Here is a 14,887-nt window from a genome sequence, read left to right as displayed (position 1 = left end):
GACAGGATGTGCTTCCTCGGGGGTGAAATGAGTCTCTCCTCCTCCACACGGGTGTCCTTGCACCACTGACACCACCCTGAGGTGCTGAGCCCAGGGGCTGTGTGGCTGTGGGTGGCTCAGCTCAGGTCCTTGGCTGCCCAGCAGGACAAACAGAGTCACCTCCTGGTGTCCAAGTGGGTGACTCACATGGCAAATCCCAGTGACTCTGCACTGCCCTCCTGACTTGGATACTCCAGGAGTGAAAATAGCCCATTCACTAAGGATCTATATTTACCCAGCAGCTGCATCTGCTGAAGCTGCCAGAAGGAGCTAATCTTAGACACCGACCCAGCCAGTGATCTGTTAGACACAGTTCAGGGGAGATCTTGGGTTTTGCCCTCCTTTACCTGAAGTTGTCCCCTCAGTGTCACCACTCTGACAAGCCCAGGAGGTCTGGTGGGCCAGGAACACCCTGGTGCTGTCTCAGCCAGCTCAACCTTGCACAGGAGACCCTCAGCCTCACTGAACTGCACTCTGGCATGGGATATATCCACTCCTCATCTCTCTCCTGAAGAAGAGCATCTTATCATATGTAGTTATTGGTTTTTTTTTTTTCATAAAACTCACACAAGAAGCCAAGAAAAGCAATTATTTACTGCAATTACAAATCCCAATTAATAGCCCTACACTGGACACTTTCTTGATCAGCCTGACGTGGCTACAATTCCTGCATGCACCTTCCTTGTCCTAAAATTTTGTATGGGAGGGAGTGATTCTGCTGTATCCCTTAGGATGCTTTCCATGTATCCTCACTGTCATGGCTTAATCCCAGCTGGCAATTAAGTGCTGCACAGCCTGTCATTCACTCCCCCTGCACCCTCCTCACCCCCCTAAAAGAAAAGGTAAACAGGTAAACCTCGTGTGAGATAAGAACAGTTTAATATTCAAAACAAAAGATGATGATGATAACGATAATAATAACAATAATAATAGTAACAGAACCCAAGAGAAACAAGTAATGCACAATACAATTACCACCCACTGACTGATGCCCAGCCCGTCTCCAAACAGCAATTGGCCCCCTCCTGGGTAACCCACACAGTTTTATATACTGGGAATGGTATTCTTTGGTATGGAATATCCCTCAGGCCAGTTCAGGTGAGCTCTCCTGGCCATGCTGCTTCGCAGCTTTTTGTGCAACCCCTCATTAGCAGAGATTGAGACACTGGTAAATCCCTGATTTAGGGTGAGAACTGCTCAGCAAGAGCCAAAATGTCAGGGTGGTGTCAGTATTGTTCTCATCCTAAATCAGAAAACACAGCACTGTAGCAGCTCCTAAGGAAGCAAACAAACTCTCAGCCAACACCAGGACATTCACCTGCTCCCATGTCATGTTGGGGCTGTTGCCCACTTGGGAACACATTTAATAACTGATTTAGTCCATTGATCATTGGAAATAAGTGGCTGTATCCTTGTCAGATCTGGGGGACACAGTGCTTGGGCTGCTTCCCCAAGCCTTGGAGCTGGTCCAGCTGCTGTGCAAAGTCACTGAAACCAGCGGAGACCCCAGAGCAGGTTTGGGACCAGCACAGTGCCCTTTCCCTGGGTGAACCATGAACCTGAGAGATGCCAGAGACCCACTAATGGGTCAGAGCTCCTCTGGGAAGGGATGGGCTGTAGCTGCATTTTAGCAGCAGCACCTTGTGATGCACAGAACACGGAGGCAAAAGTCAGGTGGCAGCACAGTAAAAAGGAAAACAACCCGGGGCTCAAGGGAGATTAAAGGCAGAGGGAGGGGAGTGGTGGAAATCCCAGCTGGTAGCACAACAACACAGGATTAAACTTAGGATAGAGCAGAGCTAATGCAGAGGGAGGGCAGAGGGGAGGGTTGGGGTGTCCAGCCCCAGATGCCAAGGGATCAGAGAAAGATTTCTGAAGTTCAACCCAGTTCAAAGATCGGCCCTCGGTGTTTGATCCCGTCACAGATGAGCAGCACAGCAGAAGATCTTATGATGTGAGCTCTGAAAACAGCTTGTGATTATTTTCCTGCTATATTGGTACCTCCCAGATGGTGCTGGAACCACACCAGTACAAAAGGGCTTCATACCAGTATAGCTCCCTCCCTCTTCCCGCTTATGCAGATGATCATCAGGCAATTTTTATAAATACATCCCTACCAGGGTAAGGAGTTATGTGGCTTTAAATACACCAAGAATAGTGGCTAATATCTCTGCATAGGCTTAATTAAATCATTAATTAAATCTGTGCCATCACTGAGCGTCAGCCTGCCCGGAGGATCCACAGTAAAAGATAAAACAGATTCATGTACAAGTTTTACTATAGGTATAAATAATTAGAGCTGCTCTGCTTGCCCATTTGTGCTAAAAATAATTTGCTTCTTTGTGAGCTCCATGGGAAGAGATGGAGCTGGAGTGGCCATCTGGGGACCCGTGGGGCTTCCTAGACCTCCATAGACGTGCAAGAAGGACACAAGACCTGCTGGAGAACTCAGCTGTTCTGGATCATCAGCTCAGGTTGACGACTCAGCTCTGGATCATCAGCTCTGGTTCATCAGCTCAGATTGAACTGCTGTTGCTCTAGACTTCATCATGGGTGTGTTGAATCAGAAGATCTCAGCAGGAGACCCTCAATTTACTAGAAGGTACTCGCATTTAGATGTGTTAATCCGTGAGCTGAAGCCCCTTGTTGCATTTCCTTTACTTCCCTTCTGCCTCAGACACTCTGTCTGTCACCAAGATGTGGAAAAGATGAATTCATTGATGACAAAGTGCCCAGAGACTGTGCCATCAGGGCCCATGCATGTATTAAAGAATCACAGAATCAATTAGGTTGGAAAAGACCTCTGAGGTAGTCAAGTCCAACCCGTGACTGAACACCACCATGTCAACCAGACCATAGCACTAAGTGCCACATCCAGTCTTTCCTTAAACACCTCCAGGGATGGGGACTCCACCACCTGCTGCAGGGAAAGAGAATCATCCCTCTCCCACAATCCTCAAATCTCCTTCTTTAGTGAGACTTTTTAAGTAACTTCCAGCATAGGCCTCTTATCCCATACAGAGCTGTAAACAAACAGCCCTATCTCCATTTTCCACCCCCTTCCAGACTCCTGAAAAGTGACTCCAGAGGAGAATAAAGGACAAACCCGTGCAGCAAAGCATCCCTGGGAGGGAGCTGGCTGGAGCTGGGGATGCCACAAAGCCCACATAAGACGCTCCCTTAGCGCATCTTTCCAGCTTTGACTTCACGGTCTATTTTTAGCACGCAGCCAAAGGTTTGGCAGTTTGGGAGCAGCCCCTTTAGAGCTGTCGGGAGAAAGTCTCAGCGCTGCCATCCGTGACCCAGAGGGCAGATCTGGGTGTTTGATTCACCCCGAGGCCGTTCCCCAAGCGCGGGACGGGTCTCGCGCGCGTCCCCCGACAGCTCCCGCTCCCCCCGCGGTGACTCACGAGCTGACAGACCCTTCCTGAATTACTGGGGTTGGAATTACAGCTGTTCCCCCGGGGCCCCCCTCCCTTCCTCCTCGTCCTATGTGTCATATTAAAGGGTGATCGGCTTACACATGCTGCAGTATGGATTCCTTAAGCTCTGCAGCGCCGGGTCTATATATAAAGCCCTGCCCTGGAAGCTGAAGTACACAGACAGCTGCAGTAGTAGCAAGAGCTTTGCATTCCCGGTGTGCCATCGGTCTGGAAGCAAGGGAGGCTGAGAGCCCTGCTTTGAGCAAGTTTCTTTCCCAGGGGCTCAGATATATCCATAAATATATCTCTGTAAAAGAAGGACCAGGGGAAAGGACGAGCGGCCGCTCCTCACCATGGGTTTGCCTCTTGATCAAGTGGAAGAATTGCGTCTCTACCAGCAAACTCTTCTCCAGGATGGGCTCAAAGACATGTTGGACCACAATAAGTTTCTGGACTGCGTCTTGAAAGTCAAAGGGAAGGAGTTTCCCTGCCACCGGCTGGTGCTGGCAGCCTGCAGCCCGTATTTCCGAGCCATGTTCCTCTCGGACATGGAAGAGAGCAAGAAGAGGGAGATAAGTTTGGAAGACGTCGATCCGGACGTCATGGGCAAGATCCTCCACTACATCTACACCTCGGAGCTGGAGATCACGGAGCAGAACGTGCAGGACATCTTCTCCGTGGCCAACATGTTCCAGATCCCCTCCATCTTCACCGTGTGCGTGTCCTTCCTGCAGAAGAGGCTGTGCCTCAGCAACTGCCTGGCCATCTTCCGGCTGGGGCTGATGCTGGACTGTGCCCGGCTGGCCGTGGCCGCTCGGGATTTCATCTGCGACCGCTTCGCGCTGGTCTCCCGCGACGAGGAGTTCTACCAGCTCTCCCCCGACGAGCTCATCGCCGTCATCTCCAGCGACTCCCTCAACGTGGAGAAAGAGGAGACCGTCTTTGAAGTGGTGATGAAGTGGGTGGGGACCAAGGACTGCGAGAGCCGGCAGAAGGCCCTGCCTGTCGTCTTCGAGAGCATCCGCTTCCGCCTCATGCCCAACGACTACATCAGGGACCACGTGGAGAAGCACAACGTGGTGAAGTCCAGCCCCGAGCTCCTCAAGAAGCTGCAGATGGTGAAGGATGCCCAGAAAGGCAAATTCACTGTGGTGAAGAAGAAGAAAGTGAAGAAAACCAGTGAAAATCAAGCGAAGGATAACGTTGTCAACGGAGCAGTAGATGAGGAGGAAGACACGGAGGAGGACGCTCTCCCTGGGATCTTAAATGACACCATGCGCTTTGGGATGTTCCTCCAGGACCTTATTTTCATGGTGAGCGACAGTGGGGCAGTGGCCTATGATCCCAATGCCAACGAGTGCTATTTTGCCTCCCTGTCCACTCAAATCCCAAAGAACCACGTCAGTCTGGTGACCAGAGAGAATCAGATCTTCATCGTTGGAGGACTGTACTACAACGAGGACAGCAAGGAGGATCCCATGAGTTCCTACTTCCTACAGGTACTACCTTTTATCTTTCTGTTGTTTCTTGGACCACTTTGGAACACCACCAGGTTTTCTGTGTTGTCAGTAGTATTCCTTGTCATGTGATGTTAGAATGAAAGTTTTAAGCGAAGGAGAAGCACCTGAGTTGTTTACTAGAGATTCCTCTCCCTGTGTTTTTAAGGCAGATCCCACTGAGGGGTGCTTCTGGTAGTAGAGGAAGGAGGGTTGAAGGAGCAGGTAAAGGAAGCAGGTTGAAGGAGCAGGGACAAACTTTCCTGATCCAAATCCTGAATAGGGCAGTGTTTAGAGCAGAGAATTTGGTCCAGCCCTGCTTACCATGGGGCACATGGAGTAGAAGGTTAGTGGCACAAGGTCTGTGTTCTGCTTTGTATCCCTTGCATTCTCTGGTGATGAAACCCCTGGGAAACCCAAGAGTGATTCTGCCAGGTGCCAGAAAACAAGAGCAGCAGCAGATACAGCCATGGAGCAAACACCTCAGGCACACAGGCTGTGCCCCTGCCTGCCAACATGTGCCCCATTTCTAGTGCTGCTCTTGCCCCTGGGGGTGGGTTTGTTCCAGCTCTCTCTGCACCTTGGTCATTTCCATCCTGTGAGGGGGAAACCACAGTGTGACATCTTTTGGGATAATCCACAAGGAAAGTGGCTGTTCCAGTTCAACAGTGACCAAAGCTGTGACTGGACTGAGCTGTGTACAGGCAACCTGAGCCCCAGCCTGGGCTGTGACCCAAGAGCACTTTCCCTGTAGACAGCAAACTCAAGGCACCCTTCCTGTTGACCCTGAAGAATCCAGGAAATCCTCTGCTCTTCCTCCCATACCCAGAAATCCTTCTTTTCTTCTCCATGGCTCACATCTTTTGGGAAAAAAAATAACATGTCCAGGCAGAAAGGGTAAAATGAGGGTAGTTCCCAAGCTGAGACATCCAGCCTTGATCCCTCCCTTGCCTTGTTGCATGTATAGGTCTGTCCATCTTCATCATGTGTGCAGGGACAGGCTTGTCCTCACCTGGAGAGGGTCAGGAGGCTGTGAAATAAGCTGGAGCTGAGTGAAGCCTGTGAAATAAGAAGCCAGCAGGAAGAACTCCCATCCCTAGAAAGCAGGATGGAGTGGGAAGGCTGTGGGAGTGCCAGGGATGTGCTGTTTGAGGCACAGCCCTTCACACTGGGCAATGGATGATGACAGAGGTGTGACCAACTCCATCTGTGCAGAAAAGGTAGATGGGTTGCTTTGTATTTAGCCCAAACCTGTGCCTAAAGATCAATGTTCCACCAGTCTGGTTGCTGCCCAGGCAAGGTAGTTCCTTGGAGCAGTGAAGGTCCACCTTGTCCTGGGTTATTTCAGCACAACTGAAACAAGCAGGTCAAGGGAAGGGATTTTTTCTTTCCCTTCAGTCACGCACTTGTGAAGCCACATCTGGCTGCTGTGTCCAGTGTGGGGCTCTCCAGCATGCAGGAGACACTGAGGTACTGGAATGGGTCAGCAGAGGCCACCAAGATGAGCAGGGCTGCAGAGCAGGAGGCAGAAGAGGCTGAGCCTTGTGTGATGATCCTGGAGAAGGGGGAGGGAAGATCTCATTGGTGTCTGCAGCTCCCAATTTTGAGGAGACACGGAGGAGTGTTCCATACTCTCCTTGGATTTGCACAAAGGTGGGACAAGAGACAATGGTCACTGGGAGCAGGAAGTGAAATATCAGCTTGCTGTGAGGAAAAATCTTCCCAAGGGGGGGTGGAGTGGTACTGGAGCAGGGTCCAGAGAGGTCACAGAATCTCCATAGAATCATAGAATGGCCTGGGTTGGAAGGGACCTCAAAGATCATCCAGTTCCAACCCCCTTGCCTTGGGCAGGGACACCTTTCACTAGCCCAGGTTGCTCCAAGCCCCGTCCAACCTGGCCTTGGACACTTCCAGTGGGGCAATATCCTCGGAAACACTTCATATTTGATAGTAAAAATCCCTGGTGAATCCCACTCTAACCCCAAAACTGAGCCTGCTTGAACATGGGGGCTGGATGAAAGACCCTTGGAAGTCCATTCAACCCGAAGTACTCTGTGGTTCTAAGCTGCCAACAGCAGGATTTCTACATTCAGCTCCCAGTTTACCACTGACTCAGTGGCAGAGGCTTTGGGCATCATGGGGGCATTTTTAGCTCCTTCCACACAAGAAGGGGACAGTGGTCCCTTCACACCTCACTGTGGCATCGGTTCTTGGGAGAGTCCTGGGCTTGGAGAGTGCCACCAGTTTGCAAAGGTGTCATTTATTGCATCAGTGTCGTTATGTAGTTCATGGTTCCTGTGTAAGGGTCTTTTGAGCCTATTTTTCAGCTGAAATGACAGATGTAGACAGGTACAAACCCTTGAACCACTGTGTAGCAGCTCCCTACACCTTCTGACTGTTTCTATCCTCCCCAGTTTCACATTCCTCCCCCTGAAGCCAGGACTGCCAGTTCAGGGATAGTTTAGATTTAAGGACAGGCACCAAAATATAAAAATGCTGATAAATCCCAGGGGCCTTGCAGATTTTGGCAGGAGCAAAACGATTCCATTGACATCTCAGATTGAAAAGGGTGTCCTTACTTTGTCATTTCCGAGATTTATGAGTTGTAAACAATGCTGAGCCCATCAAGAAGGAGGAACTATCCTGATGGCTGAGCTGCTCGGGTTTGCACTATAAATAACACAAATGTGGACAACAGCTTCAAAGGACACCAAAAACCACAGGCACCCAGCTGAGGCCAAGCTTTGGAGCCAACCCATCAGGCTGAAGCTCTTTGGCCTGAGCCCACAGCAAACAGCACTCCAGGCAGTGCAGCATCACAGCTTCATCTTGCAGAGTCCCACAGATTTGGCTGCAAGACATCCCTCCCTCCTCTGCTACCAAGCTGCATTAAAAATTTCTGCCCTAGTTTACGGTTCCCATCAAACCACAGCACTCAGAGAGCCCTTTCATATTTTTTTTTTTTCTGGTGGGGGGTGAGGCAATGATCTGCAGATGTCCAAGGATCTGGTGAGCTGATCCAGCAGCACTGTATGGACCAACTCTCTCATCTATCAGATGGCTCTGACACACTGTAGGTGGTCAGAGGTGGGTGGGTCACAGGTTGGACTCTGTGGCCTCAGAGGTCTTTTCCAACCTTGATGATTCTGTGATTCTATAAAGTCAAGGCTTTGGTAAATAGAGCAGAACAAGTTCATGCTGGCCCGTCTCTTGCCATAAAAACATATATCACGTGGTACAAGACTTGGGTTTGCTCCAAGGTCTCCCATCCTGCCCCAGGTGGAAGGGCACAGGCACACTGTGCCATGGGGTGACCAAGCAGCCCCTGGGGATGGACTTTGCCCTCAGCCTGTGGCCCCTGGCTTTTGCTAAGCAGAGGGGCTGGATGATCACACACTAATGGCCATATGTTCCCTTCCAGTACGACCATCTGGACGCAGACTGGCTGGGGATGCCCCCCCTGCCCTCCCCTCGCTGCCTCTTCGGCCTGGGAGAGGCGGAAAACTCCATTTTTGTGGTCGGAGGGAAAGAACTGAAGGAGGGGGAGAAGACCCTGGACTCTGTGCTGTGCTACGACCGGCTGTGAGTGCCCACGGGCGGGGAGGGAGGGGGTGTGGAGGAGAAGGTGAAGCAGCTGCCTGAAAAATGACCCCAGGTCTCCAAGGGTCAAAAGGTTTTGGAGGCAGGGCTTGAACTCTTTATCTCAATACTGGGACCGCTGGGACTGTCTTGAGCTGTGCCCTGGGGCCTGGAGCTGTCACACTCCAGCTGCTCCTCTTGTTGTGATTGAACCTCCTGGAGATGGAAACTTTAATGGGGATGTTATGATATCAGGGAGTGATATCAGTAGATGCTCATGTGAAGCCTGTACAGGAGGAGTTTTTCCCTCTGCTCTTGAAGGTTCAGTGGCATTCTCTGGGATCTCACCAGGAGTGGTTTGAACGGGAAAGTTGGTTTTTAAAATGTTCAGGTGTGGCACTGAACGGCTCAACCTGATTGATGTCAGGTTTAATATCCGCTTATTTTTGGACAATGGGCTCTAATCCACGCTGGGTCATGAGCTTTATTAAAAGGCACCATCCTGTTCTGCTCTCAGGAGACAGAAACATCCAAAGCCTGCCCCAACAGGAGGAGTAGGAGGTGTCAACAAGGCTTTATTTCATCTATATTTAGATGTGTGTGCTCCTAACTCTGTTTTTTAGGCAGAGGTTTGAAGCCAGTTTCATTCCCACAGAAAGGGGCATTCTCACAGAAAGCCCCTGCAGGCTCTGGGAAAGTGTGTGTCTGCCCCTGCTAAGTGCTCAGGGGGTGGTTTGAATATCCATTTGAAGCTGGTGGAGACGTGATCAGCACCACTTTATCTCTAGTATTCTTTGGTTGATATTATTCTGGCATTGTTTTGATTGGCAGCAGCTGAACATGAGCCCATGTGTGCCCAAAAGGTGGGCAAAAAGGCCAGTGGCATCCTGGGCTGTATCAGGAATGGTGTGGCAGCGGGGCCAGGGAAGTGATTGTCCCCCTGTGCTGGGCACTGCTGAGGCACTTCAAATCTTGTGTTCAGTTTTGGGTCCTTCGTGACAAGAAAGATTGAGGTGCTGGAGCATGTCCAGAGAAGGGAACGGAGCTGGGGAAGGGTCTGGAGCACAGGTCTGATGACGAGCAGCTGAGGGGGCTGAGGGTGTCTAGACTGGAGAAAAGGAGGTTCAGGATGGACCTTCTTGCTCTGCACAGATCCCTGACAGGAGGGGGGAGCCAGGTGAGGGTCGGGCTCTGCTCCCAGGGAACAAGCGACACTATGACAGCAAATGGCCTCAAGTTGCACCAGGGGAGGTTTAGATCGGATATTAAGGAAAATTTCTGCACTAAAATAGCGGCCAGGCACTGGAACAGGCTGCCCAGGGCAGTGGTGGAGTCACCATCCCTGGAGGGATTTAAAAAGCATGGTGATGTGTCACTTGGGGACATGGTTTAGGGGTGGACTTGGTTTTAAATTTTTTCCATCATGCAGCTGGTAATGCTTGTAAATGAGGTGAGGTCCTGGGAAAAGTGGAGATGTGTGTCCACAAAGCTCAAGAGGAGGGAATACAGCAGAAAACAATAATTACCATAAATATTCTGCATATTTTATTTCCTTTTTTTTTTTTTCCCAGGACCACAAAATTTACTGGATGAGCCTTATCTCATTGAATTCTATCTCATTATGTGTTTTTTTGGGGTTGTTCTGTGCAGAGCCAGAAGTCAGACTCGACGATCTTTGTGTGGGTCCCTTCCAGCTCAGGATATTCCATGATTCTATGGAAACCTCATATTTTTGAGGCTGAGTCAGGAGCTGTGCTCACATCTGAGTGGTGAAAGTGCCACTGTAGTGCTGTAGTGTCACCCAGCAAGCCACAAATCCCTTTACCTCCCACCTTTCTCTGATCCAGGTCCTTCAAGTGGGGTGAAGCTGATCCCCTCCCCTACGCGGTCTATGGCCATGCTGTGGTGTCACACAAGGACCTTGTCTACGTCATTGGGGGCAAAGGAAGTGACAAGTAAGTCAAAAAAGCAAGAGGAATTCAAGGATTCACCTCCCGAAGGAGTGGGAGTGCAGAGCACGAGTTGGTGCCTCCCCAACGTGGGTTAAGGAGGATGGAGGGGGGGTGAGATGTGGATCCTTCACTCCCAGCTCACCTCTGTGCCTGCCTGCAGGCCTTCACAAGCCCCACAGGGACATCAGGGAGATGGCAGTGTCCTGGCAGGAGAGGGAATGTATTGCCCCATCCCTGGCCAGGCTGGGTGGTGCTTTAAGCAAACCTGGTCTGGTGGGAGGTGTCCCTCCCCATGGCTGGGGGGTTGGAATGAGATGAGCTTTAAAGATCCTTCCAATTTAAACTTTTTTTATGATCTAAGATCCTCTTTGCTCACAAAAAAAAATAAAAATGTCTCACTGGAGAGCAAGAAACCCCTTCACATTAAAGGTCTCCTCTCTTGGACCTGTGGAGCAGAGTGGTCCCAGGAGTCAAATCCAGAGGTGTATTTGCAACAGGAGTGAAAAAACCTCATCCAACCTGCCCCACATCCTGCCCTCCTGCAGGAGACAGGCTCAAGCAGGAGAAGCTTCTCTTGGGGATCATTGCAGGGCACGAGTGTGACCATTTGCAGGGCAAATATGCCATAATTCAGGACAAATAGGAAGGATTGTGGTCTGAAAGGTGTGAACGTGCCTCTACTCACCCCTCACACCACCAGTCTGGGGACAGGGACGTTACTGATGATATTTCACAGCATCAGGGTGGATCAGGAGCACTGGAACACTGTCTGAATGGCTGTGTGTGAGCTCCTGAGGGGCTCTTGGCTACACGGACCCATATCCAGGGTTGTGAGCACGTGTGGATCTTTCAGGACTCCCACCCAAAGTGGGCACAGCAGGAGGGGATATGTTACACACACGAGTGATGACTCCAGGCATGGACACCCCAAGTGTCCTCCATTTGTGCTGATGTGGAGCAAAACCCTCTCTAGAGACCCCACGTTCTTTCCAGCAGACACCCCAAAACTCCTGCAGGGCAAAAACCACCCCTTGGCGGGCGATTGACGCTCTTTTTCCCCTCTCACCTTTCTCCAGGAAGTGCCTGAAGAAGATGTGTGTCTACAACCCATCCAAGTTTGAGTGGAAGGACATGGCTCCCATGAAAACTGCCCGCTCCTTGTTTGGGGCCACCGTGCACAAGGACAAAATCTACGTGGCCGCCGGTGTGACCGACTCCGGCTTGACCAGCTCGGTGGAAGTCTATGACATTGCCACCAACAAGTAGGTCCTGAGCACACCTCGGGGTGTGGTTACACCAGGAGCAGCTGCAGGTATACACTGACCAACTTAAAGCTGTTCTGGAGTCTGCCTGTGACTGCTGATTGCAGTTCCTCCAGTCTGTGTGTCATGGTAAGGGAGCTGGAAATAGATAATCTTTAAGGTCCCCTCCAAACCAAACCAGGGTCTAGGATTCCTCAGAGAGATGGGCATCACCAGTGTCGCTGTGGTTGGGCTGTGGATCATCTCAGGCTCATCTTTAAAGTGGTTTCACCAACTGGTGCCATCCCTGCAGGGCTGTAGCTTCCTCCTGGCAGCTTCACCCAACGCAATAAACTCTCTGATTTTGGGTGGCTCTTGCAGCACTGGGACATTCTCCCAGCACTGGGACATTCTGCTCCATGCCCAATGTGCTTCACAGGCCATGTGCTCAATGCACAATGAAGCTGAACCATGATGATGGAAACAGCTGTCCCTAAAACCAGGCCAGGGTACGATCCCATCCCACGCAGACCTGCACAAGTTAACCTGTGAACTCAGTTGTTGATTCCTGATTTGTGGGGGTAACCAGGCTGCTCTGACATGTCCCCTCTCCTGATGTGGCAGGTGGGACACGTTCACAGAGTTCCCCCAGGAGCGCAGCTCCGTCAGCCTGGTCAGCCTGTCTGGGGTGCTCTACCTGCTCGGAGGGTTCGCCACGGTGGAGACGGAGTCGGGAGAGCTGGTGCCAACGGAGCTCAACGATGTTTGGAGGTGATGGTCTTCCCCAGGGCTGTCCAAGGGAGCATGGGAGGGACGTTAGTGATGGAACAGACGGTTTCTGTCTTTCTGGGTGCCGTCAATGTGAGACGGAGGTTGTGACCCCAGCACAAAGCTGCAGGCTCAGCGCGGGGTCTCTGGGTGGGGAGTTTGCCCTGTGCTGTGCTGGAGGGCACGTTGGGGAGCTCAGTGTTCTCTCCCAGCCTCAAACAGCAACTTACCAGGGAAAACTCTTCCTTGGCTTTGTTGCTGAGTTGACATTTCGCCTGGAGGTGGTTCCAGCCTCCCCTTTGGTGTGGAGCAGCATCTGTGTGATGCATCCTCTCCCTGGGAACAGCCAGTGCTGGGGCTGGGGAGCAGATAGTCCTGGCTGGGAAGCAGATAGTGTTACATGTGAGCAGAGAAGAGGGCAGGAAGCACTCTGTGACAGCTGCTCACACAGCATTAGCTGCTCCTGTCCCTCACATCGGTGCTGCAGCACCCTCAGCAGGAACCCGCTGTCCTTCACAGTGGATGTTCCATCTTGGTGCCACCAAAACATTTCCAAATGAAAAAAATACCCTCTTCCCTGTGAGACCAGGTGCTGACATCCACATTCCCAGCCTGGCATATACAAACCAGGGCTGAAAGTCCCCACGCAGCCCCCACAGGATTCCTGTGGCCAAATAATGCCTGTGGGGTGTCACACCCTGCACCGGGGCTCCCGCCACTGTGGAGAGCAGCTGAAAGGAGGGAGAGGAGACACCTTCCTCACTGTAACTCTGTCTCTCCCCAGGTATGATGAGGAGCAGAAGAAGTGGGAAGGGGTTCTCCGGGAGATCCAGTACGCCTCCGGTGCCACATTCCTCCCCGTGCGCCTCAATGTCTTGCGTCTCACAAAGATGTAGGGATTTGTCATTTTTCCATGGGGGGAGTCTGGGGCAAGGAGGGATGGGGGGGAGAGAGGTGATGTTTGTCAGGGATGTGGTGTCTGGATGCTGTGTAGGACATTGCATCTGTGATTGGGACTTTTTTACTTAGATGGGAAACGGGGGAACGATCCTGAAACACTGTGGGAATTTGAAGATGCTCTCAAGGTGATTAGAGGAGGGATCTGGAGCCTGGAAGGAGCTGGGAGAGGCTGAGGAAAACAGAGCAATGAGTTATTCCTGTCTCTGTAGACAGGACAAATGGAAGTTTCAATTCCTTCTTCATGTTTTTCCCCATCTTTTCAATCGCTGTTACACCTCCCTTACCAGGCAGAAAACAGGTCCCAATGGACTCAGTTAACATTCCCCAGGGAAAAGGGCCTATAAAATATTTCCCTACGGTGCTAGAGCCCCCCTTGGAGAGGAGAAGGAAGGGTCAAAGTCAAGTGGTACAGGAGAGTCCTGGAAGGAATTTGATGAGTCCCTGAGTGATGAGGGTTGTTGGGATGAGACAGTTAAAAGGAGCGAGCATGTGAGCAGCAGAAATGCTCTGAAAGTTGCAATGAGAAGAAAACAGTCAAGTAATCCTAGTTCCTTGCCTCCACTTTGACTTTGGAGTGAAGAGAGGCCGGGAGCTGAGTCTGTAGGAGGGGAGGAGTCGTGCAAGTAGTAGGGTGGGAAAGGGGGAGAGATGGGCAGGGGAGGCCCTCTGTGCTCATCTCCAGCCTTTTGCCTTCCTCATCTTCAATCCCAGATCACAATGTCCTCACCTGTGGATGGACAAGTGCTGGTTTTTTTTAGGGAAAGGTTTTATATTTTTGCTGTTTCTCTCTTCTTTTTAATGGTCAAACCTTTTTTTTTTTTAAGAGTATTTCATTTTGCAGATGTGTTTGGCTCAAAGAGAGCTTCCTACAAGTGAAAAATGCATATTTATCTTAAAGTTATCCATAATGGTGTTTTGATAGAAACTACCGTACTGGCAGCAGGACAAAGATCTGCTAGAGCAAAGATCTCCTGATGCCCACACCACCTGAGCAGTGGTTCATTTGAAAATAAATGTGACTATTTCAAAAGAAGTCCCCTGTGTTTGTGTGTTGGGAGAGCAGAAACTGAACGTTCACAGCAACCAAAGACCAAGCAAAAGTTGTGATGGACACACCCAGCCCCATCTCTTATTGTGTTTATTTTCCCCCATTTGAAAGCTGAAACTTTAGCTTTGTATCCTTAAAGACCTTTTTTATGGATACAAGGACTAGTCGCTTACCTAGGACTAGAAGGCAGTTGGATATCTACAGGGACAGACTGAGAGGAAACAGCCTCAAGTTGTGCCAGGTTTAAATTGGATATCAGGGGAAAAAATTTCACAGAAAGGGTTGTAAAGCATTGAAACAGGCTGCCCAGGGAAGTGGTGGAGTCACCATCCCTGGAAGTGTTCAAAAAATACTTGGATATGGCACTTCAGGACATGGATTA

The 14,887-nt window shown here is 50.7% G+C and overlaps 1 protein-coding gene across 1 annotated transcript; it reads left to right on the top strand.

Moving 5' to 3' along the window:
• The first annotated feature begins 3,562 nt into the window (after positions 1-3,562).
• KLHL40 (kelch like family member 40) lies at positions 3,563-14,490 on the top strand. Its single transcript, XM_051768365.1, has 6 exons — positions 3,563-4,960; positions 8,379-8,539; positions 10,384-10,491; positions 11,565-11,750; positions 12,354-12,500; positions 13,282-14,490. The coding sequence occupies exons 1-6, from the start codon at positions 3,815-3,817 to the stop codon at positions 13,391-13,393; spliced, it is 1,860 nt and encodes a 619-aa protein (XP_051624325.1). The 5' UTR covers positions 3,563-3,814; the 3' UTR covers positions 13,394-14,490.
• Positions 14,491-14,887: the final 397 nt, after the last annotated feature.

The sequence above is a fragment of the Manacus candei genome, unplaced genomic scaffold (genome assembly GCF_025592945.1).
Source record: "Manacus candei isolate 608988 ecotype Guabito, Panama unplaced genomic scaffold, ASM2559294v1 h1tg000094l, whole genome shotgun sequence".
Taxonomy (NCBI): Eukaryota; Metazoa; Chordata; class Aves; order Passeriformes; family Pipridae; genus Manacus; species Manacus candei.
Note: the sequence above shows the minus strand (reverse complement) of the source record. Positions and strands in the feature narration are given on the sequence as shown.